General features: G+C 42.9%; 2 protein-coding genes across 3 annotated transcripts in view; both read right to left on the bottom strand.

Moving 5' to 3' along the window:
* LOC124996806 (WD repeat-containing protein 70) overlaps positions 1–7,587 on the bottom strand; it is a 40,860-nt gene extending 33,273 nt beyond the window's left edge. Inside the window, exons 1-8 of one of the 2 annotated variants that reach the window (XM_047570126.1) lie at positions 7,536–7,587; positions 6,795–6,848; positions 6,616–6,699; positions 6,448–6,547; positions 6,162–6,348; positions 5,461–5,520; positions 4,893–5,026; positions 3,775–3,928 (exon numbers count right to left, since the gene is read on the bottom strand). In XM_047570126.1, the coding sequence (XP_047426082.1) occupies positions 3,775–3,928; positions 4,893–5,026; positions 5,461–5,520; positions 6,162–6,348; positions 6,448–6,547; positions 6,616–6,699; positions 6,795–6,848; positions 7,536–7,560 (798 nt within the window). In that variant the 5' untranslated portion in view covers positions 7,561–7,587. The remainder of the gene's footprint in view (positions 1–3,774; positions 3,929–4,892; positions 5,027–5,460; positions 5,521–6,161; positions 6,349–6,447; positions 6,548–6,615; positions 6,700–6,794; positions 6,849–7,535) is intronic. The other variant, XM_047570127.1, reaches the window with a different exon arrangement.
* A 173-nt stretch (positions 7,588–7,760) lies between these two features.
* cplane1 (ciliogenesis and planar polarity effector 1) lies at positions 7,761–25,174 on the bottom strand. Its single transcript, XM_047568934.1, has 50 exons — positions 25,046–25,174; positions 24,616–24,769; positions 24,372–24,507; positions 24,180–24,299; positions 23,771–24,003; positions 23,555–23,658; positions 23,322–23,478; positions 23,099–23,202; positions 22,638–22,820; positions 22,149–22,398; positions 21,865–22,065; positions 20,954–21,729; positions 20,639–20,829; positions 20,464–20,544; positions 20,216–20,368; positions 19,499–19,666; positions 19,185–19,416; positions 18,912–19,048; positions 18,603–18,820; positions 18,353–18,517; positions 18,109–18,256; positions 17,911–18,020; positions 17,675–17,824; positions 17,466–17,577; positions 17,031–17,346; positions 15,787–16,938; positions 15,440–15,591; positions 15,287–15,360; positions 15,133–15,197; positions 14,680–14,932; positions 14,226–14,603; positions 13,498–14,151; positions 13,240–13,421; positions 13,068–13,146; positions 12,901–12,970; positions 12,588–12,728; positions 12,435–12,503; positions 12,278–12,327; positions 11,797–12,025; positions 11,423–11,688; positions 11,224–11,323; positions 10,915–11,097; positions 10,697–10,739; positions 10,472–10,603; positions 10,208–10,388; positions 10,067–10,122; positions 9,835–9,993; positions 9,089–9,231; positions 8,674–8,945; positions 7,761–8,566 (listed from the first exon to the last, which is right to left on the bottom strand). Exons 2-50 carry the CDS (start codon positions 24,694–24,696, stop codon positions 8,411–8,413), a joined length of 9,765 nt encoding a protein of 3,254 aa, XP_047424890.1. The 5' UTR covers positions 24,697–24,769; positions 25,046–25,174; the 3' UTR covers positions 7,761–8,410.
* Positions 25,175–25,889: the final 715 nt, after the last annotated feature.

Below are 25,889 nucleotides of genomic sequence, written 5' to 3'. Positions count from 1 at the left end.
ACCCAGAGAGAGGCCTCCCTGACTGCCAGGTCAGAGAGGAACACTTCAGCGCGCAGCAAAGAGGCTGCAGACGTGACATACCGCTATTTGACAGGACGCTCGAGGAAGCGGAGCCTCGCATGAGCAAAAGTTGACCAAACGACATCGGCATGTGTGGATCAGGAAAGAGGGTCCGCCTGTTCACTGTCAAATCCTGCGAACCCGCCACTTTAACAGCTGATTAAGTGAAACCGACTACACCTTTGCCGTTTTACGACCAGAGAAGAAGCACCAATTGCCGGGTTGTTAAATTTTACGGTGAAATATGCGCTCTCTGCATGATGAAGCCGGAGCTCAAAGGAGCTGCTTCCCCGCTCGGCGCAACAACATCAAAATAATCACCCATCCAGCGCAGGAGTTTCGCAATTAGGGTGAACGAGCCGCTACCTTCCTAAACAAATGTGATTCCTCTTCCTCAACAGTTTAGGACAACAAATTGCCAATGACTAAAAAGAAACAGGCGGATGCTCACGCAAACAGTAAACACACTGTAGAGCGAGTTAATGACAAACAGAGCCCAAACAAGAAACCTCCCTGACAACAAAACGGAATAACTGCAGGTTTAGGGAGACAGAGAGGATTAACTGATGAATCAACTAGTCGGTGAATGGTTACGAATATTTATCAGGCTTGTAAAGCTTCTCTGACGCAAGTGGTTGCTCATACATATATACATATATATGTATATATAGCCACATGGTTAGCGGGCTTCCTTGCAGTTGAGAAAATATCTTCAAACGTCTTACATTTTTGAATATAAGATGTCATCTTTCTTACTGAATACACTGAAAATCAAGAAGACAAAAGCAATAGTTGTAAATAGAGATGAACCTTATGGATTTTTAGGGCCAATACAAACATTGAGTTTTTTACATCAGCTTTGGCCAATGGACGATATGTATTGCCGATTCTTCTGAGCTAATATTTGGAGACGATACTGCCTTTTCTCCCTCCGTGTACACGATACATGGTAGAGCACAAGCATTTCTAGCTGCACGCACTCTGTTAGCGGGGGATGGGTAACGTATGTATGGGCTGCACAGGTCCACAGCGTCTCCAGCAGCACAGGGTGCTGAAAAAATATGCCGATACCAGTAAAAATCCATAAATATCGGCCAAATGTCTCTAGTTGTAAGATCTGTAATTGTAAAGAATCGTTTTAAGTAAGGGTGGAAACAGCTGCAATATGCTGCAACAAGTGATTCAATTTCAGTATAACATAATGTATAATTTTGGCACCATTCTAAGCAAAAGTTTAAAAGATTTATTTTCTTAAATTTTTGCTTCCTAAAGGACATTTTTTTAGATACCTTTAAGTTCGAATTTTTGTCCGTCACCTATTCCCAGATTTTGAGAGTGTTTTGAACCCTCTCTCTTAATTAAAGGGGGCGATCTCTTCTATGTATGCAAACATTTATAACCTGAGTCCAGACTCCTCTACTGTACTTAAAACAGTTTGGGAAACAGATCCGGGAGAGGTGATTCAACATGATGTGCGGGAGGTGATTTTACGGAGAATACATAAGTCTTCAATCATTGCTGGTTGCAGCTTTATGCAAAGTCAAGTCCTCCATTGAGCTAGCTCTCTGACTAGTTTTTAGTCTGAGATCTTTTCTTTGTCCAAGGTAATCAGAAGGGATGTGACACCCAGTGTCTTAACTGCCCTGTTCATTTGTAATTATCATTGTCTGAAACGTTATTGCTTTTTTTTTTAAAAAGGGTAAAGTTCAATAAACAAAAAAAAAAAAAAAAAACACACAATATTTTATCCAGTTTAGACGATGACAGGGAGATCGTTGCTACGGCTACCTAATCCTCTAATGCTTAACTGGTCACTTTTAATTTAAAGGTCACAACAGAGAGAAGCAATAAAGGTTAAAACAACAAAAATAAAAACCTATCCCTTATTTGATAGCTTATGTATAAACTGTAGGACTGTGTGTGGCGAATGGCCGAGCGCACGGTAGGATGAGTTAGGAGGGAAGAAATCGCCTGTCAACAGAGGCAGAGAACAGGCAAGGACTTAATTATCACATGAAACACAGCTAATCGACTGGGACACGGCCAGCGTGCCAAAACACATTTTCACAGAGCCCGGCTCTCCCATCAGCTCCAGATGGGACCGAGCCGGACAAGAATGTAGGACATCCAGGAAAGCACTACTTGTAATCAATGGGCCTTCACTTCAAGTGATTCATATGGGTGGTATAAACCGTGGCTAAATGCACTGCAGCTGGCACACATGGTGAGTGACCACCAATATGGTTTTCCTAAACACGGAAAACACTAAACATGGACACTTGATTGGGACGCTTCTTTGTAGATTCAGGTATATGGAACAATTTAACTGCAACAGTCCTGAAAGCATGCAGTGCTCCTCTTCCCCCGAGACTGCCTCCGGCTGGTCACACAGCACAGGCCATTATCCCGATACAAAAACAGATCAGCTACACCTTGGTACCATTATAACTTGGCAGGGTGTACCCACTGAGAAGAAGAGCAGACTGTACGGTCTGTTTTTAGAAATGGTATCTCAGATTAACTCCAGCTCATTATAAGTTGAGTTTTACTTGTATAGTTTTGGCTGAGCCGGGCTTGGGCTCTAATGGTGGGGCAGGTTTGTCCACTCATCTCAGGAGGTTCAGACCCAGGGCCCCTTCATGTGTCCTTGGGCAAGACACTGAAGCTGAAGTTGCTCTCAGTGGTAGACCATTCACCAACATTAGTCAGTGTTTTATTTAAAAATTTAATTCATGTTTTTACACAGGAAAACCACAACATCACTAAAGAAATCCAGGCTAAAGACACGACACTTAAAAGAGAGGAAGAATTTCACCAATAAAGGAAAAATGCATTATTATTAATTGAATTATTAAATAATTAAATTAAAATTTTAAATTAAATTTGTCATCTTGTCTGTGCCAAAAAAAAGAATTTGCAGCACTGTAAGAGGGAAGAAGTCCCGTCTGTTAACCAGTGGATCACGATACTAACAGATACCCTCTACCTAGAGAAAATCGCCTTTTTAAAGGGAATTTCTTCTGGGCAGCAGGGAGGATTTATCTGCTTGTTTTATTATTATTAAGATTACGTTTATTTGTATTATGTAATTTTTGTCACACTTTGTTTGATTGTCCTGTAATGTTAGTTCTTACAGCTACTTTGTTATATATATATATATATATACACACACACACACACGTATATATTAAAGATCGACCGATATGGATTTTTTAGTGCCGATACCAATAAGCATTGGCCAATGGCCAATATGTGCTGCCCATATTTGGAGCTGGTAAAAATGACACAATGATAACAAATGTTACAAGTCTCAATTTAGTATCTGTACTAAACCTGTCTTTGAAACATATATTTATTTATTATTAATTCAAATAAATACAAAGGAAAACTGTGGGATTATTACCCGAACTGTCCACTTTAAACATCCATCTTAGACGAACATCTTGTTCAACCAAACATAAGAGGCTCCTCTCCGACTCACTTGCCTTTTTTTCCTCCAGTTAAATGGGTCTGGTATCTAGCAAAAGCTGCTGGCTTCTCTACAATCTGTCTACTCATGTTTATTGCTCCGCTGGACCTTGTCACGGAACGGCCAGATGTGATGATAAAAGTTAGCGCAAACCAGAAGAAATTATGGATAAAATTCCCAATAAAACAGACCTTGTCAGAACTCAACATAAACTAAAATCACGTGTGAACTCCGCTGTGGCATACCTTGGTGTTGGCCATATCCACAATGTACTGGTCTCCCTTGATGCACTCCATGACATTGAAGCCATCACGGTCCAAGACCTTGGCCTGCGAGTTGCCGGAAACTACCAGGATGACATCACCTGTGACGCTGTACTGCAGGGACTTGATCTGATGGCTGAGGGCACACAAGACAAACAACAGTGTTCTAGTGTGTCTGCAGGATATGACTGCACAAGCAGGCTGCAATAAAGTATTGCAGACCAGTGTAGCTATCAGAACAGAACAGTCCAACATACGATGAACACCAGGTGAATAAGGACAGGAACCAAACAAAGAAACCAAAACAATGACATGATTACACACAAATTGATAGAATGATGTCTGAACTTTAATGTATGTACATATCACATCTGCATGTTTGTGCGTGGAATGAATACAGGCTCTAAAAACAAATTTCCCTTGGAATAATAAAGACTTATCCACTTGAATTGTAATATTAGACCTATCTTAAATACAGCGCATTGTATGCAGGTGAAATGACTGACTATAGAAATAATGGGAAGTATCATTATCATAAAGGGACTAGCATTAATGCTGTTATTATTTTGGGAGCGGCAACTTCCAAGACTGAATTAATTAGCCCCAAATTCTCAGATTCCTCAAAGATTTTGTTTGACCGAGGCCACGAGTTATCTTTGTGAGTAACAGTGTACACCTACAGCACAGCTTCTGATATGAAGCCTATCTTGTTAGCAAACCAAACAGGCTAATGGATCACATTGTAATCAAATTAAATGTAGCGGAAACTTTTGCTAATAAGGGGAAGCCTGCTCCAGCTCAGCCCACTGGTTCCCAAAACCCAAAAAAGAAAAAAAATCTGATCTTTGAAGATAGCTTCAGCGAAACACAGAATAAACACACATGTGCGCTCGCACAAACACCCGCATATCTTAACCATCTGCTTTTGCAGGGCTCATTTTGCATGAACAGAGAGGATGTCACAGAGTTAACGTGAGGCTCAGTGGAGCTCAAAAAATGCGTGTGTACACTTTGGCGCACACAAATGTGGTCAGTGCACTGGATGTTTGCATATAACTAATTAGACACATGTTAAGCAACTGTATTGATGTTCCACGTACCACTCACAAGGCTGCAGGGTTCTGAAGGCCTGTAGGGCCTGATCCATCCCAGCGAAATCCCAGAACCGCACGTCGTAATCGTACCCACCGGTCACCAGACGGGCGCCAGAAGGGTCTAAGCCGAGAGCCGACACCTGAAGAGACAATTACTTTATTTGCAACTAAAAGCTAATCCTTGCGCCTCTACAGTTCAGAAGCAACTGGAGAATCCCGCTTCTGATGCTCTAATTTTTGAGATCGTAGTCACCCTCCTTCTACAAAGGCAGCAAAAATAAACAGAAGACAAAATAGTTCAAAATTTGTTCTTGACTCATGATCCACTTATTCGGAAATTCTTCTTAAACTACAATCAGAAGTGGATCTGGATACCGGAATCAAAGCTAAATTTAACCATTTTCTAAACACCAGAAGCAGTTTAAACAGACTCACAGCTGCTGTTGTTATAAAAAGCAACAAAAAAAGTTGCATAGTTGGATAATATTGGCAGAATGTCCAATAACCGATACAGACCATGCAACAGACCATATAACAAGTATAATCCACTGAGTGTTGACAGCTAAAGCCTTACTGTCTTGGTCCCGTGCTGCAGAGTGATCTCATGACTGTCTGGGATCTTTTTCACTGGATTCTGGTGCAGAGAGTCGAGATGAATACGAGGAAAACGGAGGGAGAAATGGACAAATTAGGTGTGTTGGTGAAGAATTCCATTCCATTTAGAGATATGGCATTTTCATCTTAACACGTAGTGTGAGTAAAATGGTTAATCCTCTTCTTATAAAAAATAATGGTTCAGCATAGCCTAATAATTTGGGAAGCTGATGTGTTTCAGTAGAATACACAAAACAAACACCTCTATTGCAGACCATCTGTCATAGTGTATAACCTGACATTCGCCAGTGATTACATTTTCATGTGCTGCCATCTTGTGGTGAGATTAAAAAAATAAATCTTTGCCTGATATTGGTTGAAGGAATGAAAGAGGTCGGCTTGGTAACCACAATTATAATAGTGTAAAAGTGACAATAGTGGAATAATCACTTTCATTGGCAATCTAAAAAATGAGTAGTAATCTCATCTTTCCTGAGTGGGGTCTAAACTGGAGCATTTTATTCACGTAAAATAGTCTGTGTCGTGGCTTACTAGGCCACATGAACAGAACAGAGATATGAATTTTAATAACAGAATGAGTAAAAACAGATGGGAACCAATAAGAAAAATTTTGTTACCGACAGGTAATACCTAGTGTTTAGTGCTAAATTTAAGACATACATCATCGTCGTCGTCCTGTGCGTCCCCCTCGTCATCATCGTCATCACTGTCAGCTGTGTTTCCTGTGTAGCCTGGTGGAAGAGGTGGTCCCACGAGCTCATCATCATCATCGTCTTGGTCGGCACCTTGAGAGGGGACCGGGGGCCCAATAAGTTCCGAGTCAGAGTCTGACCCACTGTCGCTGCTGCTGCGATAAGAAATATTAGGCATAATAACATATCTTAGATAACACATGTGCTGACTGGCAGCCACTCTGGTCAATTCATCAAAAACTGAAAGCTGTTACCTGGAAGAAGCTGCCGCGCTTTTGACTCTTTGACTGTGGCCTGATGGTTTAACTGATCTGGAGCTCTCCCCTTCCTCTTCCATCTCCTTCTGCCGCTCCTCTATGTATGTAAAGAGTCTGTTAGACCTACGATTACTGAACAGCTTATCAGGCCATGAGTGAACTTACCTAACGCACGTTGACTCCTCTCAATGGCTGTTCGGCGGGTCTGTTCGAAAATGGCATTGAAGTCAAAGGTGCGGGCTTTCTTACCTGAAAGGTAAAGGGGGGAAAATGCACTTCACCTGTGACTGTCACACCTCAAAATGTCAAGAAAAAAAAAGTGTGTTAAAAATTACTAAACATACCAAACCCTGAGAAACCCATGACTGAGCCAATGTCTCCACTGCCGCTCGTGTCGTCTGTAGGTAAAAGATGTGTGAGTAGTCATAAAAAACTGTAAACACAAATAACTGGCAAAAAATGGCAGAACATGGCAGCATGACTCTACATAATGCAAAAGTACTGGATATGGAGTCGTGAAAGGGGAATCAATAATGTTATACACCGACACATCAGGCTGTAATAAGACAAACACAATACGTAAACAATACGTAAGCAGTAAAATGTAGCTTGCCTTACTTCATTTTACAGCTTTCGTATAGAAAACACATCGGTAAAACTGTTGTGTCTCACATCGAAGTTAAAACTTGTACTGTAGCTACATAACGCAAAGAACAATTCTGTATTATTAGTTGAGTTAGTCTCATTTAGCACTGGTAAAATCATGGTGGCATCGCTCTGGTTTGACTTTCTTGTTTTAATGATAAACAGAGGCATTCAAATTAAAGCTGTCATAGTCTGCATAAAATGTTGCTATTCAAATCGGTCAGAATATAAATGTAAGGACAGGAAAATAGTTAAGCTAACAAAAAAGCTAGCCAAAACAGCGACGACGTATGTTTGTTTTCATGTAGCGCTATTACATTTATTTGGTCAACATTACAGGATACATGCCAAACACACCCAGAATCAATACCATCTGTGTAATTTCAGTAAATTTGATGCAATACCGACTTTAAAGGCGTATAAACACCAAACTTTCTTACCCTCATCCACTTTCTTGGGATCCATGTTTTCAAATATGGACCTTCCCTTTGACCGCCGGAAGTTCTTCTTCGTCTTCTTCTTCTTCGTTTGTTATTGTGCTTGGGTTGGGTAGCAGCGCCGCAGTCTGTCTGGATGACGCTTACGCATCACTGCAGTTTTAGAGGAGTATCTTTTGTTGTCGCCTTGTTACTATGCTTAGTATTCATCTATGGTTACCGTGAGCATACCATAAACACAAGAGATACTTTATTATTTATTTCAACAGCAAGTACAGTGTGAACTTGTTGGTTCATACCAAGGTAAACGTTAAAAGTGCTAAAAGTAAACAGTTCAATAACTTTATCTAAATGAAAAAAACTCTGGGTGTAACAGTGGTGGAAAAAGACAATCGTACAAAAGTACAAAGGCATCTGAAAAAGCTCAAAGTATCCTGCCAAAATGAAATCAGTACATGAATGTGTGATGTGTAGTGAAAACTTCAAGAGAGCTACCACCTGGATTGTAAATACAAACAATGAGAGGAAAAAGTGAGGGAAATATCGCTGAGATATTTAGCTGTTCGGTAAATCAACAAAGTACAAAAATATACAGTAATATAATAAGTATAAATGTGGAAAACTTTACACACAAGTGGCACAAACCTACATTATCACGACAAAGACTTCACAACAATAAATATATTTGTATGATATTTAATATCACTGCAGAATAGCTGACTCTATAAATTTTATAATTTCTATTATCAGAGTTTAGTATATGTGATATACAGTACATCTAATAGGCACAGTTTTTGATATATTTGATTTCAAACAATATACCATTTGTTTTAAGTGTCGACATGGCACTGTTCTTTCTTTCCTTGAGTCATTCATGCTCAGACGTCTTCTTCAGCCACCATTCTCTCAATAGCAGCCCAGTCTATTTTGCTGAGGCTGCTGCCTTCGCTGCCAGAGAGATTTTCCAACCACTCCATCCCTGAAAAACCAGCCGCAGCACCATCGTCGTGCTCATCCAAAAGCTCCGCCAAAACCTGGGAAATGGACAAAAGGTGTAAAAATGTGATAAACGAGCCAAAGGTATTGTTTAAAGCACCAGGTAACCACCATGGTGAGATCAGTGAGAAATTGTGATTCTTACCCTGTTAGACTCAGACTCTTCTAGGCCCTGCAGCCTATCAGAGTCTGAACGCTCTGCTTCTTCTCTATCTTCCACCTTTGAAGGCTCCCTCAGGATACCCTTTCCTGCAGCAGTCCTTCCTGAGAAACTCTGGTTCTGTCCCATACTTCTCTGATATCCAACATGCTGTTCCTCCCTCTGGACGGCTGTGTGTGGTTTATTGTGGTTCTTAGTGTAGGTGAGCATGCCACGTCTGGTCACCTGAGACAGGCGGTCCTTTGGCAAAAAGGTCACTGAAAAAAAAAAGAAAAATATGAAATCATTTAACATAAATTAAATGAGTTTAAAAGAAACCAAGTTCAAATATTTATATAATTACACATTTTTTCGTTATGTCATTAAATATGATTAATGTCGTTTAATATGATTAAAACACCTGGTCTATGTAGTCCCAGTCTCCGGCGTTGATCTTCTGAAGGCCATCCCTGCACTCCCACGGACTGTGGACGAAGGTGGACTGGAGTTTGTCCTGACTGGGGCTTCAGACTTCTTTTGTCACTGTCTGAAACACTGTTTGCTCTAAGAAAAGAAACAGGTATTTATTAAGTATCCCACAAAATTGTATTCATTCCATTTTGTAGATTGACAACATTTCAACAAATTCTGATGTCTCTAAACATAAAATTAGTCTTTGTCAAACGTTTGACTCGTTTCTTTAATCAACAGCTGCATATCTTTGGCTATAAACACAGTCATGATATCAGTGCCTCAAGATAATAATACCAGTTCAAGAATTTTCTGCTAAGGTACCATTAAAACATGACAGATGAAGGGGACATAATGAGATAAGGTCATAAAAAGAGCACCAGTTAAACCAGAAAAAATGATGGTTCTGTTAGTTTCATCTAGCTTTACACAGACAGGTAAATAGAAACAAATGCTTATCCAAAATGCTCTAATAAGCTCTTGGCTCTAATAACATAAGCTCATTTGTAGTAATTGTGTGGCACAAATGAACCATCAGAACTTTATCTTTTTTAAAAGATAGAGGGTGCTCAGAACAACTGCTGCTTTGATTGTGATTCTTATTGGAGTAGAATACTTAATGAATAGTTAATGATTAGAACACAATTACGATTTACTGAGGCAGGATCCCCATCAAGTTGCTGTTGCAGTAGATACCTGTGAGTGCTGCCAGCGGGTGGAGCGGAGAAAGGCCGTGCGGCCATGGACAATGGAAGACCTTCAGTCTGAGAAGCAGTTGCACGAGAGGTGAGAAAGTCAGTGGCCAGAGAGTAAGCCTCACGGGTCCTCTGGTTGTATTGCTCCAGAAGTGTGGTCCTATGAAATCAAACAGAAGCAACAGTTTACAGCGGGTACATTTTGAGCACAGACGACGTAAATAACATCATACTTTTCATTTGCGTCCTTGGTTCTCGAAAGGGGCGCTCCACTTCTGTTTGTTGATTTCTGTAAAGAGTGGGTGAACAACAATGTAGATTACGACATCATACAATGGGATACCAGTTGTCGTAAAAACACATCGGTAACTCACTGCAGTTCGAGAGGTGGGGAAAGGTTTGCGCTCCTTCTCTCTCAGGCTTTCTCTCTGTTTTTGATAAGCGGCCAGTCTCTCCCTCTGTTTCCTCCTCATCCAGATCCTCAGCTCCCTCCTCTCGTCCTCAGGAAGGACACGTTTCTGGGACATCCAGCCACTTTGCGGAGGCTCTGGCCTGCTGTGGGTCATATTACTTTTCAGATCGGGGATAGCTGTTCAAGTAACAATTTGAATGAACGCTTATTTTAGTAGGGACTTTACCTGCTATGGTGTGCAGTCAGAGAAGTGGAATCGTCCAAGTCGGATGGAGATAAATAGCCCTCCTTTATCAACTCGTCTAGGATTTCTGCCGTATCGGATAGCCCAGTTTGACCCAGATTCTCATCTGACCATCTAGGATGGGATGGGAGGAAAACGGGTAAGCACCTCAATATGTAACTGGAAGTCACAAAATGGTTAAAAGGCATCTGACTAAATTAAACTTACACGTGAGATATGTCATGTGCTCCTGTGAACTGATCTTTTATTCCTGCAGGAGAAAAATAAAAGAGTAAGAAGATTTTGCCAAGTGCATTTGCTTTGTCGGGACATAAACATCGACAGTGGAAGATAAGCATGATTTCAAATCAAGCTAAATGTAGTTATTTGTGTGTAAAAGCGTCTTTAATTAAGTCAGAAAATAGTTATATAAATTGCACATTTACCTGGTGGGGTGTGAAGGTAGGAAGGAGCAGCTCTGTGACTGTAAGGTGAAGTAGCATAACGAGAAGGTGTCTTTCTCCCTGAATTGTAGGAGTTGTTATGAAGCAGATATTCTTCTTCATGATTTTCTTCTTCATAGACATCACGTGCAGTGAAAAGATCGGGATCGGGTCTTGGTGCCCATGCTGTTGCAGAGAATATATGTATTTCAGAGTATTTCTGACTTAGATGTTTTGGTATAAACTTGTTATACTATTTAAAATACAATGAAATTGTATTTTTCATTATATATGAATAATTTTAGGTTCTACCTTTTTGTGGGACAGCGAGTCTGACAGTTTTCTTTACTGCTGCAGTAGTTAACGCATCAGGAGCCACACCTGTGGCAAACTTTTCAATAGTGTTCACCAGCTACAGAGAGACGAAAAAACAAGGAATTAGACTTTTAGGTCAACCTGTAAACTTTGATTCTATTAATAATCTAAACAAGATAATAACACGATTGTGTACCATCCTAGAGTTTGAGAAGTCCTTCTCCAGGTGATCTGCAATGTTCTGTAGAGCAGCCAACTGGGAATCCAGCTCTGACAGGTGAGAAGAGAACCAGGCTGTAGGAGGTGGGGATCGGGCTCTGTGAGGTGCAGCGCTCTGGCTCCTGATGGCCTTGCAGATCTCAGAGTCGGATGGGTCGACTACCATACTATCGTGTGGGCTGATTCTCTCTGAAACCCTACTGGGCCCAATGTGGCTGGATGAAGGAGATTCCTCAGAGATATCTAAGGTTTACAATGATATTGATAAAAAAAGAGCAGATTATACCAATGGTCTGTGCTTCAGTATAAAGACATAGTAGCATAAAAATGTCTATAAATACATATACAGACCTGTGTGAGTGGTGGGTTTCGGGGGATACACTGGAACTGTGACTGAGGGGCGTGGATCATCAGGAGCAGCAGCAGCAGCACCCCTGATAACAGATGTTGCCATAACGTGAAGCTCAGCAGATGTAGGTGAAGAAGGGCGTACGAGAGGAGGAACATCCCGGGCTCCTGGACTGGGCTGCACCGTGCCTTCTAGATCTAAGACACTTATGAACCGGCGACCGCCCGGATACTGCAAGATGAAGATAATAAAAAGTCAAAATATATCCTCTTTAAAGTAACTGGTTGCTAGAAGGCAATGAAACAGATCTCTGTGCATGCAAATTCGATGAACCCAGGAGTTCGTGATCACCACGTGAATAATATATTTGAGCGTTTGACTACAATGCATCAGTGAAGTTAAATACACTGCACAATCCAAAACATCAATTCACAGGCTACTACAGGCTGAAGTGCTACTTTACGCGTACTCCTGTGCTCTTACCAAAATCTTTTCTGGTTCCCTTGGTGTCTGCTCCGTGTCTTGAACACCGTCTTTACAGAAAAAATACATAAAGTGTTTAACTCCAAACATACTTCAAATAAATCCAAAAAGCAGTAAGATGTCTTTGTTGTGTTGCTCCAATTTCAAATCAACTTACATTTAGGGCTACTGGCCGTCGTGGACGCCTGGACGGAAACAGATTTATTCACAGGCACAGGAGAAGAAGCTGAAATAAAGTAACTCAGCAGTAAGTCTATGTTCTTTACAACCTGCACTTAAAAATAAACGTTAGCTCCAACTCTTCACTCACTGGGGTCTGTGTTGGTGGAAGCGTCGTGGCGCTCAGGGGGCCGTTTAGATGTGGCAGCAAAGGCGTGGAGCTCAGCTGAAGTGGATGCGACCTCGTCCAACAACCTCTGGCCAGTCAGCAAAGAGTCAAAGGATCGTGGGACTTAACAGAACAGCAGATGAACAGAGTTGTAAATGGCGCATAATAATGCTCCCAACTGTATGAGCAAGAATTACATGAGAGTGGTCCAAAACTCTGGAGCAATGGATACACTGCTACTGTCAAAACAAAGCTCCTCGATCTGAAAGGGCGTCTCTATTTGTTACATAATCACCTGTAATATCACGTCCACGTGTGATCTCCTCAACAACCACGGGATCTTCACTTGCAGGCACGTCTGCTGGCTAAATACATGTCGGAGCAAACACATGATGGTGGTTAAACAACTTAATACTTGTAGAGAAGAAGAAAATACCTCTAATTGGATTAATATTATTCTACCTCTTGTGTAGAGATGATAGACTGGTTTGGTCTGAACGTGACCTCCGCTTTTCTCGCCTTCTCTTTTCTCCTCTTCTGCCTAAAAACCACACAAAATTGAATTTAGTTAATAAAATCATCAGTGATTTAAAAAATGAATCCACTAACATTAAAACTACTATGAAATATGTGCCTTGTGTTGGAGTTAGCCATGGAAGAAGTGGCAGCCTTTCCCGTGCTGTCATCGGATGGGTTCACTCTAAGTAACCGCAGCTGAGCCTCTTCAGCGTTTTGCTGCCCCATCACTGAACTCGTCAACTCTTCCATGGAGAAGAGACGAGCCTTTGGGGCCGAAGGAGACGCCAGGGGCATCACCTGCGTCAGGATAGGGACAGATCTCCTTTAATAAAAGACAAGATTTATTGATAACCATTCAAAAAAATCTTCTTACCTTTTTTGGTTCTGACTCGATATGTAGAAGCCTGATCACGGGCGTTTCTCTCATTGGAACTAAAATGACAGTAGGCGATCTGGAGGAAGATTGTAGAGGTAGTTTGGGGAAGGCGATGGTGCTTTGTGGAACAGGCTGAAAGTGCAACAAGCGAAGGCCTGGCATTGGTGCCGGGGTGTGAGCTGGCAAAACAGGAGGAAGTAGCGAGAACTCTTGACCTCTGGATTGCTCTGATGGCCAAATCAGGGGCTGGGAGTTCCTGGAAAATGAATCTTTTGGAGGATTAAAACTGAGTTGTCTTTTAGGAATTGAAGACCCGTTTATTTTTTCCCCACATGACGATCTGTACTGACAAGACTCCAGAGTTACGGGGTTGGTAGCGTGTGGTGTTTGGGACCGTTGTGCTGGTGGATAGTGCTGGATGTTCTGTGGTGGCAACGAAGGCTGGTGAAGCTGAAGTAACTTCAGTCCCGTGACCTGGGGAGTGGAGTCATTTTGTACGCTAGTATTAGAAGGCACTAACACAGGAGCACCGGGAATAGCATGGTTGGTATCAGTGGTGGCCAGGAGTCCCTGAGAGGATGGGATTAATCTCCTGCCCTCCCTCAGATGCATGTCTGGTGAATCCGCCTGGACAGCGAGTGGCTGTATTTCCTGAGGGGGGAAAAAAGTAGACTCAGCTTTGTTTCGCTGTGATGTAAATACTGTTTACCGCATTTCAGCAATACCTGATAATTTATACGTGCACCATTGGCATACGGGGGGAGACTCCTGTTGGTGTGATACTGGTCGGCTGCTGACGAGGTTCTCGCCGTGCTCTGCATGACAGGCCGGTCTGCAAACACGCATGAGGCCATGGGATTGTGCAGGGGGCTGTTGAATCTGGAATTTGGCACACATCCCTGAGTTTGAGGTGCTGCAGAGATAGTGGTTTGAACGGGTATGGCATTTGATTGAGGGACGGATTGGGCCGTAAAAGATGGTGGCGCATTAGCTTGTAAGGAGTTCATGTCAGACTGTGCCAAAGCAGAGGCGTTCTGCTGGGCAAGTTGCAGGCTGGAGAATGAGGCTCCCAAAACCTCCATCAGACTCACATAGTTGATATTCTGCAATGAAGGATAAATGTCCTCAGTCAATAGTCAATATTTTAGTCGAACCATTCCCGTTAAAGCCTGTTCTTACCTGAACCAGTCTGAATAAGTCTTCACCTAGACGCTGCCTTATTGGTTGGGGCTCTAATGTTGATGGCTGACTGGGAGCTGTAGAATCTCCAGCAGGTGCACCAGCTGTGGAGCTTTGAGGCTGAAGGCTTTCAGATCTTACAGCTGTGTTGGGGAGCAACGGGCTAGCTGAGTCAGAAAGTTCTGCATGAGCTGTTCCTTCAGGCTGGGCAGCGGGAGCAGCGAGGGGTTCTGGTTGTGTAGGACTATGGTGGCTTCCAGGATAACTGCGATATATTTGTTTGTTTTAGTCCATGGTTCTACCAGTATATGGTTATTCTAACAATATCAGAGAATTATGCAATAGACAACAAGTTCCTGCTGTAACATTGGTAGTATTAATTCTGTTCTCTTGGGATGGAAAACGCTTACACCATTCATACATTCTGAAAACTACTAGGAATTCAAAACTCACAGAGAGGACGAGCTGGGCACATCTTCAGCTTTATCTGAGCAGTCCAGGTCTGCCAGCTTTAAACTCTGGTAGGGAAAGCATTACCATTATTTGTGTCTTCTGGCAGCTTGTACAATACATATGAATGGTGGGAGTAATAACTGGCTATATTAACCATTTCAGGCGTGCTGATGTTTCCACTTGAACCAGACGATGACGCTTCCGACGCCTCACGGTCACTTTGCGTGTCTACAAATACCAAAGACATCGGTCAATATTCTGTGGCGTTACAGCAACTTTCAAGATTCTGTATATCTTTGCGTCATACCTTCTTTTTCAGGTGCAACGTCTAAGTGGTCGAGTATTGGCTGTGGAGAAACGGACTGGTTCTGCTGAGCGTCAAAGCTCAGGAGGTGCTGGTCAGTAGAGGGAGGTGTCCCGTGAAGCGTCAGCTCCTCCGGTTCATCTGTATGAGAGCGGCTGTAAGGAAACAAATAATATATGGGCAGAACTAGATTTAGTGGATAAAAGACAAAATCAGCAAATCAAAACTTCTTTACTTCTAACGTTCTATCACCATCTATCCAGTTGCTGTTGAATGTGTGCTAGTTTCCAGCTAGTTAAATAACGTACCATTGGGAATATAATGTGGGAGTTAACACAGGAGACACTCACATGGACAGTTCTTCTTGGTGTATATTGTAATCGAGGCCAGCGATGGGAGTGTTGGCTGATCCAGGGTAGCCTGTATCAACACTGCTCTCTCTGTCCACCCTCTTATCCGCCTCAGGTTGCAGCACAGGGGATACAACAGGTTGCAGCACAGGGGCTACAACGGGGGCTACAACGGGTTGCAGCACAGGGGCTACAACGGGGGCTACAACAGGGGCTACAGTCCACTGGATTTCTGGAATTTGGATGTGAGCGGTGTAGCGGTCCGTCCCGAGTAAAGATGTGTACCTGCGCTCAAGCAAACTGAGGGAAGTGAGGACGGCGGGCGCTGAGGCTTTGACGCGAATCACCACTCCTTCGTCAGCTGTCGCCCCAACTCCTTTATCTTTCTTCTTTTTACCATGATGCCCCAATAGCACCCTTCTATCAGCCCATCGCACCATCCACTCCAGCATCCTGCCCAGTTTGGGAAACTCGGCCTCCAGTTTAGGATCCAAGCCTTGTTGCAAGTCAATCACAGCTTCCGCAGACACTGATGAGCCGAACACGACGCTCTCTGATGGCTTGGCAAAGGCACTTTGAATAAGGTTAGTTTCAGGAGCTCTTTGGTCTAAAGGCACGCTGCTTTGCTGTCGGAGGCCAAACAACCCTTTTTGCTTCCCAGATCTGTATCCAGGATGTGAACTGGCAAAAAGGCTAGTCCTGGATACGGGATCGTCACTTTGCACCTCATTTGCTGCACCTCCGTTCACAGGTTTGTAACAGGAGCCTGCTCTGAAAACTGGAGGGTCATTGCCCAAGTGCTTTCTCGCTGGATGGTGCCCGTCTCTTTGGCGGCGATGTATGGTGGTGAGCACATCGAAGGTAAGAGAATGCAGCTCTCTCTCCCTCAGCTCAGAGCAGAAATCCTTCAGCAAAGGAACTTCGCTGCTGGAGTCCCCTCCATCAGTACTGTCCTTCTCTAACACGTAGCTGAGAAAGAGCTCCAGGAAATTTAGATACTCCTCATCTTCCAGCTCAAACTCCCAGGCGCCAACCACAGGCAGGGGGGACTGCTCATCGCCACGGTGATCCTCCTCTTGAATGACACTTTCAATCTTGACAGCAGTCTTCTTTGCACGTCCTTTTTCTCTTACTCTTTTTGCTCCCTTGTCCCTGAAAAGAACAACACACCTCCACTGAATAAGGCACTACACAAACACACATAATGAGAATAAAAAGAGTTCTTCTATTTCACATTGGCTAACCTGGTTGTGGCCTTGCAATGCTGTTCGGGAGTGATAGCCTCAGATGTGTTTTCCGCTGTGTCTCCATCACTGCACACCGGGGGGAACCCAAAGTCAGTTAAGGTGCTGGTGCTCATACTTGTGCCCAGCGACAGCTGCTTTAACACATCCATCCCATGTTTGCTTCCCCTGTCCTCCTCCTCCTCTTCTTTCTCCCACAGATGGAGCACAGGAGAGGCCAAGTGCCTCTGCAAACGTGCCAGATGTTTCCGCCGTTGCCTGAATTTGTCTCGGATAAGAATCATCATCAGCTCGTTCACCTCTTCTTTCTCCCCATCTGGAGAACAGACAGAAAGAAAAACACCTGTAAAATATCTAAAAACATACTGCATGCATACTTTTAAGGATCATAAAGCACTTTGAAACAACTTGCTCATAAAAGCAAGGGGCTCGTACCAACGACATTGCATTGCCTGAGTCTCTGCAGCAGGGAGTTGTACTTTTCTCTCAAAGGGACTCTGACAGACTCTTCCTCTTCTGGGAAGGCTCGCGCTAGTGTGTCTGCCACCTAATTAGAAGATCGGCCAAGTATTAAAAAATAACTTACTCAAGGTCAGACAGTTTAGCCATCATCTAAAATGTGTAAGTAGGCAAGGACGTATCACCAGAGACACAGGGGGGAGTTCAGAAACCAGGCTGAGCAGTATATCCTGGAGGATTTCTTCAGCATTGAGGAAGTGAGAGAAGGGCAGGAAACGACGGGCCCAGTGGAGAGCATCAGTGCAAGCAGCATTCACGTCTGCATCACCAGAGTTCTAGGGGATATAAATACAATAGCAGACTGAAGAGGAGACCAGAGACTGAGGATACTTTCTGTATATGTCGCACAAAAATGCAATACCTGTTCGTCTCTACCACGCTGTCTTGCAGCCTGATACTTCCTGCAGTAAATGGAGAGCTGGTCTCTGACGTGAAGCATCCAACACAGAGCACACAGCTCCCTGAAGCAGACTTGTGGCAGAAATACAGTTAATAAGTATCATCTGAAATCAGATAATTAATTAATTATGATATCCATGATCCACTAGTGGCCTCTTACTTATAGTCTGAATAGTGTCAGGGTCCAGGTGACTGTCTTTATTAGGCCGCCGTCTGAAGAATCCACTACGGCCGATAAACTTCATCAGGCCTTCTGGGAAAGCCTTCTCCTCCTGAGGAGCTGATGGGTAGGAATACTTCTTCTTGATCTGACAATAGCATAAATGGTGTGGGGTAGTCAATAAATGACATACAATAAATGACATACAATAAATGAACATCTCTACAGCCCTGTTAAGAAGTACCTTGTACAGTATGTGTCTGGCTCGGCGCAGACGGCTGATGTACCACTGGGCAGCAGGATGGCAACAACGACCAGATCTCAGAAGTAACAACAATCTCTGAAGAACCCCAGACACTTTATGTCGACATGCTACTTCTGCGTACTGCCCTGCTGTTCCTATCTGGTCCTAAACATTAGACACAGACAACATTTAATTGGAGGATTTACATGCAACTGTACTTACTGTGAAAACCGAACTTCCATTGCTCTACCTGTGTGTTGGGAGAAGGCTGTGGGCAATAGAGAGGCGGAGAAGGCAGGTACAGTGCAGTGGGCACTAAGGCGGGAAGGGAGGAACAGAGTTCTTTAGCTGTATCCATCAAGGAAGACAAGGGTGAAGACATCACATTCACTCCTGCAATGACTGAAGCCTTCAGAATGTCCTGTATGGAAACTTGTAAGTGGTCCCGGTCTTCTCCCTCCAAAGGATCTTGAAAAAGAAGAAGAGAGAACACAAATTAAAATTAAAGTTAAATGCGTTTATGCGTGCTGGGATCATAAAGCTGTCAGCTTCCACTAACCTGTAAAGCTCTTGTCACTGTCTTCATTTCTGCACCCTTGAGAGTCCACCTCATTACCAAGAAGGCTCACCAACTCGGCCTGAAAAATGCTTTCCGGTTCTAAATTTGTCGGCAGGTGAAGCTCTCTCCTCCTGAGCCTGTCACAAAACATGCCAAGAAAAAAAAATCTGAAAATCTGAGATTGTATTTATTCATGTGATGGGAACCGTATCGGTGTCATATGTCAATCACAAATGTGGATTATTCACAATGTTCATATGCTTTCAAACTGACCGGGTGAAGTCGCAGTGGTCAGTGCAGTAATTTGTGTAGGCCAGGCTCAGAGACACGGCTGTCTTCCAGTCTCCCAAATGATAAGCCAGCCACACAGTCTCTGGAAGCAGACCCCCTATCAGGAGCAGGTCTTTGGCATATTCCACTGTCCAAACCTCTGACAGGTGCTGCTGTCGAACTGCTTTAGCCACTTCCTCCTGACACAGTGGGACCAGACGCCCAACTCTGGAGGCTGAGTAAAAGACATATCACCAAATGGCATTACTCATGAAGACGTCATCTTTCTAAGTGAAAAATACGTTTTGGAAACACACCATGAGGTAGATGTAGTGGAGGCAGGACGGCTACATTATGAGGAGGGAGGATGTAGAGGGGTTGGTTGGTGAAATAAGAGGCCATGAATCTCCCCAATGTCTGAACAACTGCACAGGCTGCATCGGTGTGAAGGTCCACTGGCAGCCACGGGCAAGGAAGAGCATCTTCTGCATGGAAAAAAGATAAAACAAACAAAATAGTCTTGTCCTTTCACAGTGCCTTAGGTTTGTTGTGTTATTTCTAATATATTATGACAAACTGTTTATTTCTCTATGCTATGATTAGCCAGATGTGCAGAGGTAAGAAATAAGAGAAACTTCTTCTAGCTCCCAACTCTATCTCTTCTTAGCAACTCTATCTCTATAAATGTCTGCAGAGAGATTGTCTGAAAATGTACACACAATCCCATTTCTCACCTCCTTCTTGTTCTTCATGGCAGGTGACTTTTCACTGGGACTGACTTTAAACACATTTGATTTCTTATGCCTGGGTTATGGTCTCTCATTCTAAGATACTTCCATTCTGAGAAGACTGTAACCCAACCCATTTTGATTAATATTAACGAAGGCGTCTTGTCCTTGTTAAATTGGTAAATGAATAGAAGAACAGTGACCTGTACCTAATATACTGGGCTGTGAGTAGTGAGGTGAATTTAAAAAGCAAGATATTCAAAACACATGTCACAGTATGCCATACAACAAAATGTCATGTCTGACCGGTGATATTTTCCTTCTGTCCGTCCCTGTTCAGTATCAGCTGTGCCATGTGGTCCCCCAACTCCTGCGCTCGTCTCAGATGATACTGTGATAACAGACTGTATAGGAGCGCCAGACAGAGTCGAGTCTCCTGGAAGACACTACGATCACAACCTGACAGAAAGACATATAACAGTTATTTTAGGCTGAACGGCGAAACACCATTTAGCGTGGTATTTTAATGGGAACAGAGATTAAATCGATCTTACTTTTTTTAACCTCTTGACAAATTTGTGAACGCCACGTATCTACGCTTTTTGGGTATGAGCCACACAGGAAAAGATGTTCACCTGAGGAAACAAGATTTAAAGGCAATGTCGGATACATTTCCTGAAGCTCTATAATTAAAATTAGATAGAGTAGATAAGTATTTCTGTTTCAGACCTGGGTAGCTCAGCAGTGCAGGACCCTCCTCAAGCCTTTCTCCTGTAGCCTGCAGAGCTGTCTGGATCTGGGACATGATGACAGATAGCTGTTGCTCTTCCTCTTCCCAGCCATCATAGTCTTTAAAGTCATTTAGTCGTTCCATATACTGTTGGGTGACGTCGTACACCAGCTGCCACACTCGCAACAATCTGGCAAAAAAAAGCACCACTGTTGTTTGACTTTGAGGCATCATCTGTTCAAATGATGTATAGCATGGCATCCAATGGTAAAACGTTTAACCTTTACTGCATAATAATTAATGAATAAAAGTACCTGCTGGATGGTCGCTGGGGGAAAGGTTGAGCCTGACATGCAGAACTGGATTTCAGCTCCTTCTCAGCCTGTAGCAGAGGTATGTGGTATACATCCGAAGACCAGAGCTGAGCTGGCTGGGAGATACTGTCCTTCGCAGCAGAGGACCAGAGAGTTCTTTGTTGCAAGCTGTAAGTGTGGTCAAGAGAATCCGAGACCAGCTGCAAGACAAAAATCACTCTGGACAGACTTTGCGATGATAAATGATTGTGACTGGTCTCGCAGGAGAAAGGATGACGGGTCAGCAGGAGGCATATGATCCGTTCGCTGAACTCAACCAACAACCCCAAGCAGTGGGGCCCATCTGAGTGAGTGCCATCCCAGGGAAGGAAAGACAGAAGTACTTCGACGAGATGAATGACGCGAGAAGAAGCCGAGACATTCTTTTCCTTAGAGCTGGAGATCAAATGGAGCAAAGCAGCAAATCGCACCACGCAGCGGAGCGTATGCCTCAGCAGACGAGTTCTGTGCTCCACGGCTTTTCCAAGAGACATCCCAAAAGCCCAGGCTGTCAGCAGGTTACTCTGGATCTTCGCGAGTTCACGGTGAAGAGGAGTCTTCCTCTCCGTCTCGGGAAAATCTTTTTCCCAGGCTGAGGATGTAATTGGTGTAGCATCAGTGTGCGTGTCCAGGGCATGAACAGTGTCAAACATTGAGGCAAACTCCAAACGGCCGCCGTCCTCCACATGAGAACCAGTAGGAGGTCCGTCCAAATCGGAATCATCTTCAAAGAAAGCCTAGGAAATCACACACAGAAAATAGTGGATTGAAATAGCCTCTGTACCCGAACGGAGCAACTGATAAAACAGTCAAGATACATATTATTCAGACTAAAAAAAATATAGCCTCTTATCGAATACTAGTTAATTTACCTGTACATTTTCAAGGAGCTCCTTAGTGCCACCCAGTGTTTGCTGGTCCTGCAGGAAAAGTGGCACAGTGGTTCCCTCTGTAGCAGCTGAAAGGATGGAGTCTGTGGTGTTAGGTCGATATGCAGAAGCTGAGTTGGATTCTTCTAGGCTGGTGTCCAGATTCAGGCAAGACACTGACTCCAGCCAAGACTTCACATGAGTCTGAAAATAATTAATGTGAGTAAACTGCATTTGGAGAAATTGCCATCGAAAATGAAGATAAACAGAGTGAATTTAAAGTGCACCTGTGACTTATCCAGCATCCGGCTGGCTTTCTCGAGGTCTTTGCTCGTGTTCTTTAGAAGCGTTTTCAAATACAAGGCAGGAGAAGGCCTGTCCAGCACTCTCATAACTGTGGCCATGTAGCCGTCAGACACAATGAGATACAGCAGCCGGGGATGCCAGGTGACAGAATACCGCTGCCTCAGGACATCCCGCACAGACATGCTCGAGCTTGACAGGTGGGCTTCCCCTTGCACTGCAGACACTGGTGGCCTGAAATTGGTAAGAAAACAAAACAACCCATTTCATATATAATTCATTCCTGCGTAGGGTCAGTGAGACTATATTTTGACAGCCAGGAAGTGAAAGTAAAGCAATAAGTAGACAGGGTGGCCAGATTGACAATAGGAGGCAAGAATTTAAAAAAAAAAAAAAAATTAAATTTTTAAATTTAAAATACCAATACGAATAAATGAAATGGTAAATGAGAAGCAGAAAAGCCTCGAAATTACCTGTAAGTAACCAGAGGGTGAAGAGGTAGGAAGTGTGCGGGTCCAAAGTCAACACTGCAACCAGAGCTTGTTAGAGTGAGAAGCCCCCCAAGACGAGCCAACATAAGTAGGGAACCTCTCTTCAGAACACAGGCCAGAAAAAGGCCTCCGGGTGACCAGCTGACACTGCCCACCCAGTACGACCTGAAAGAGAACATATGTAAACACTTCATGAATAAAACTTTCTTAAAGTCTGAGTGGTTTTAGCAACAGTTGACACATCATTGTGTATTGTGTATCTGTTCTTATCTTGTTTTTTTTTCTTTGCATTTTGCTCATTTAGATTTTTAATCTGTATATTCTTATGTGTGTGTGAGAGAGAGAGAGAGAGAGAGAGAAAGAAAAAGAGAGAGTTGTTTGTACACCTAGTGACTGCTGCACAACACAAATCACAACACCCATTTTTATCTCTGCTTACTGACCTTATATATTTAGAGGGGATGTCCATTTTCTTACTTCCACAACCTCCAAGGCCACTTGATGTTGTGACAAAATTCTGGGTGCTCACAAAGAGGACTTGTGTAGCCTGTATTCCGAAACAAGAAACACACATCTTACACATTTCTACAGACCAGTGGACCTAAAAAGATGTGATTAAGGGTTGATCAAGAAGTGAAAACAGAAATAGAGAGGGTGCATACTGACCCTGGGATTTCTCTGGTTCAGGACGATGGCTAACAGTTGACCATCTGGGGAGAAGGCAGGCACCAGGGCCCCTCTAGACTTCACTGGTTGGCATGGTGGGGTGAGATGAGACATTGGGTACATCTTGGTGCTCCACTGCACGCTGTATCCCACAGAACTGTTAAGAAAGAATCACCATTTTAACTACTATAAAAACAGTGAGACCTGAATGTTACACGAACTTGTGCATTTACCCCACTCTCAAATAGCTTTCGTTCCACAGAATTTTAATGCAGGTGACTATAAGTTTCTTTCCAGATGTGAAAACGAAGGCCAATAAGCAGGCATCACCCATAACCTGAAGGAGTTTAAAAAGAACATAAATCATTTCAATTTCAACTTCAATATTTCAAGCGCCATGTATCGAAACATGAATGAATACATGTATGTATTCTGTCCAGTAAACAGACCTCCGTCTTAACAAAGATGGTGTGTTGGGATGCTTCTTTGTCTCGTGAAGATGGTAAAATGGTGTCTTCCAGGGGCTGTACGTGAGCCCAGCGTCCGTTGACTGGGCCATCTCGCAGTCCTGTCAAATCCCTCACGTCCATACACTCCCACAGGAACACTTGCCCAGTTATGGCTACCAGGAGTACACGCATCCCGTCCAATGACACCTGGAGAGACAACCACCTCGAAGACCCTGGTGAAATAGACGATTTAATATCAATGCTTAATTTAACATTGAATAACTTATTTAAATGCACACAACACATGCACTTCAGAAAAGTGAGCACTGTCATATCAATGATCAATATGGTAAATGTACCTCGTAAAATATAGATAGATAAGGTACTAGAGCAACAGGCATAAACTTACCTTGAACAGATGCAATGATCTGAGCTACTTCTGGGATAGACGCAGCAGTCTTAAGCATTTCTTTATCCCTGTTCCACAGAAACAGCTCTCCTGATACCAAAAGTCCACAAAGCCACATACCTGAAAAAAAAACAAGAGACAAGTGAAGTATAATCAAAAGCGACAGTACTGACTTTACACAGTAAAACTTACCATTGTGCGATGAAGCCATTGTCACAACACTGTTGAGCAAAGGATGGAGTTTAGGAGTCTTCTTCTTGGTGCGACCAGACACCATGTTGATCTCACTGATCCGTTTGTCATCTAACAGAAACACCGACTCCTTCTCCTGCACAACAATGACAAAGGTTTACACTTATTTTCTTCTTAGGAGGATGGCAACCTTTTTGTGTCACTAGCTAAAACACTTTTATTCTTAAGGGTGATCACTCCTCACCTGTCCAAGCCAGCAGAATCGCGGCCACGGTTTCTTCCGTTTGATGCTGGATGACAACACTACCTCCAACCTCAACTCCATGTTTCGAAACCTGCATCAGTTCTTCGTTGTGATTATGCATCCAGTTGGGGTTCGTCGAGACTGCAGGGTCCCACTACACAGCCACAAGATTAAACAAACATGTAGGCTCAGTGTCGATTAAGATCTTAGACATGCCATCAACTCACTATATGCCTACTTAATATGTGACATTTACCGGTAATGTCAATAAACCACGCTACAAGACAAAGATAGCCATCGTTTAAACCGACATAAACATCACCATAACCGTTAACTAGCATTAGCCACCTAGCTACTTTTGCTTCATGCTCGCGCAATTTATCCCTAAAAAGCCAAACCTGAGCATCTCAACTATATTGGCTATACTCACGGGAATTGCTTTCATTAAATGGACAATTCGGTGTCAATATAACTGTCGTATTATATGTTATTCCGTGGATAATCGTGAAATATTTCGAAACTCCCTCCGCTTCAGAATCCAGTGTTGTTTCCCATGATCCTCTAGGAGGAAGCTCCTCGCGTTGCCGTAGGAACACTACATGCCGCATTCAGGCGCGTCAGACACATCAACGCGGCCGCGATCTCGGGCACGCGTTCTTACCACTACCGCAGTTAATGCATCCGACTGACTAAAATGCCAGTTTTTTGTGCCGTTTACGGATGTTCCCGTGAAAGAAAAAAAAAAAAAGAAAAAAAGAAAAAAAATCCATAAGTGAGGAGATTTATGCTATTTATATGTGTTATTTAACTGCTGTGAATGTAGGGATAAGAAAACAAAACATGTTGGTAGTAAGAAAGTGACACTTAGAAATCAGCCACTGTATTGTACTAAGTAAGATAGTCTTAAATCATCTATCAGTTTCATATATAATAACATTAACATAAGTTTTGTGTGTATGTCCAAATATTTGTGGATCGAAATACACATTTGCAAATACTTTTGCTACAATAATGGCCCCATAAATCTATTATTTTTTTCCCCACCACCGGTGTGTACATTACACACCATATATTAATGAAATATTTTCACAGCTGCCATTTTGATTTTCAGGGCAAACACAGCTGGATTTGATTTCATTAATTATAACCCCTATTCCATTTTGGGTTTTGTCACTGATATGATTAAAATATCTATTCAACAGCACAATTAGAGTAATTGATAAATAATTAAATAAAATGAAATAATATCTGCAGTTTGTATCTGATTTCTTTTT

Source organism: Mugil cephalus, chromosome 19, assembly GCF_022458985.1.
Source record: "Mugil cephalus isolate CIBA_MC_2020 chromosome 19, CIBA_Mcephalus_1.1, whole genome shotgun sequence".
Lineage (NCBI taxonomy): Eukaryota > Metazoa > Chordata > Actinopteri > Mugiliformes > Mugilidae > Mugil > Mugil cephalus.
The sequence above is the reverse complement of the archived record's forward strand: the minus strand, read 5'-3'. Positions and strand labels throughout refer to the sequence as shown.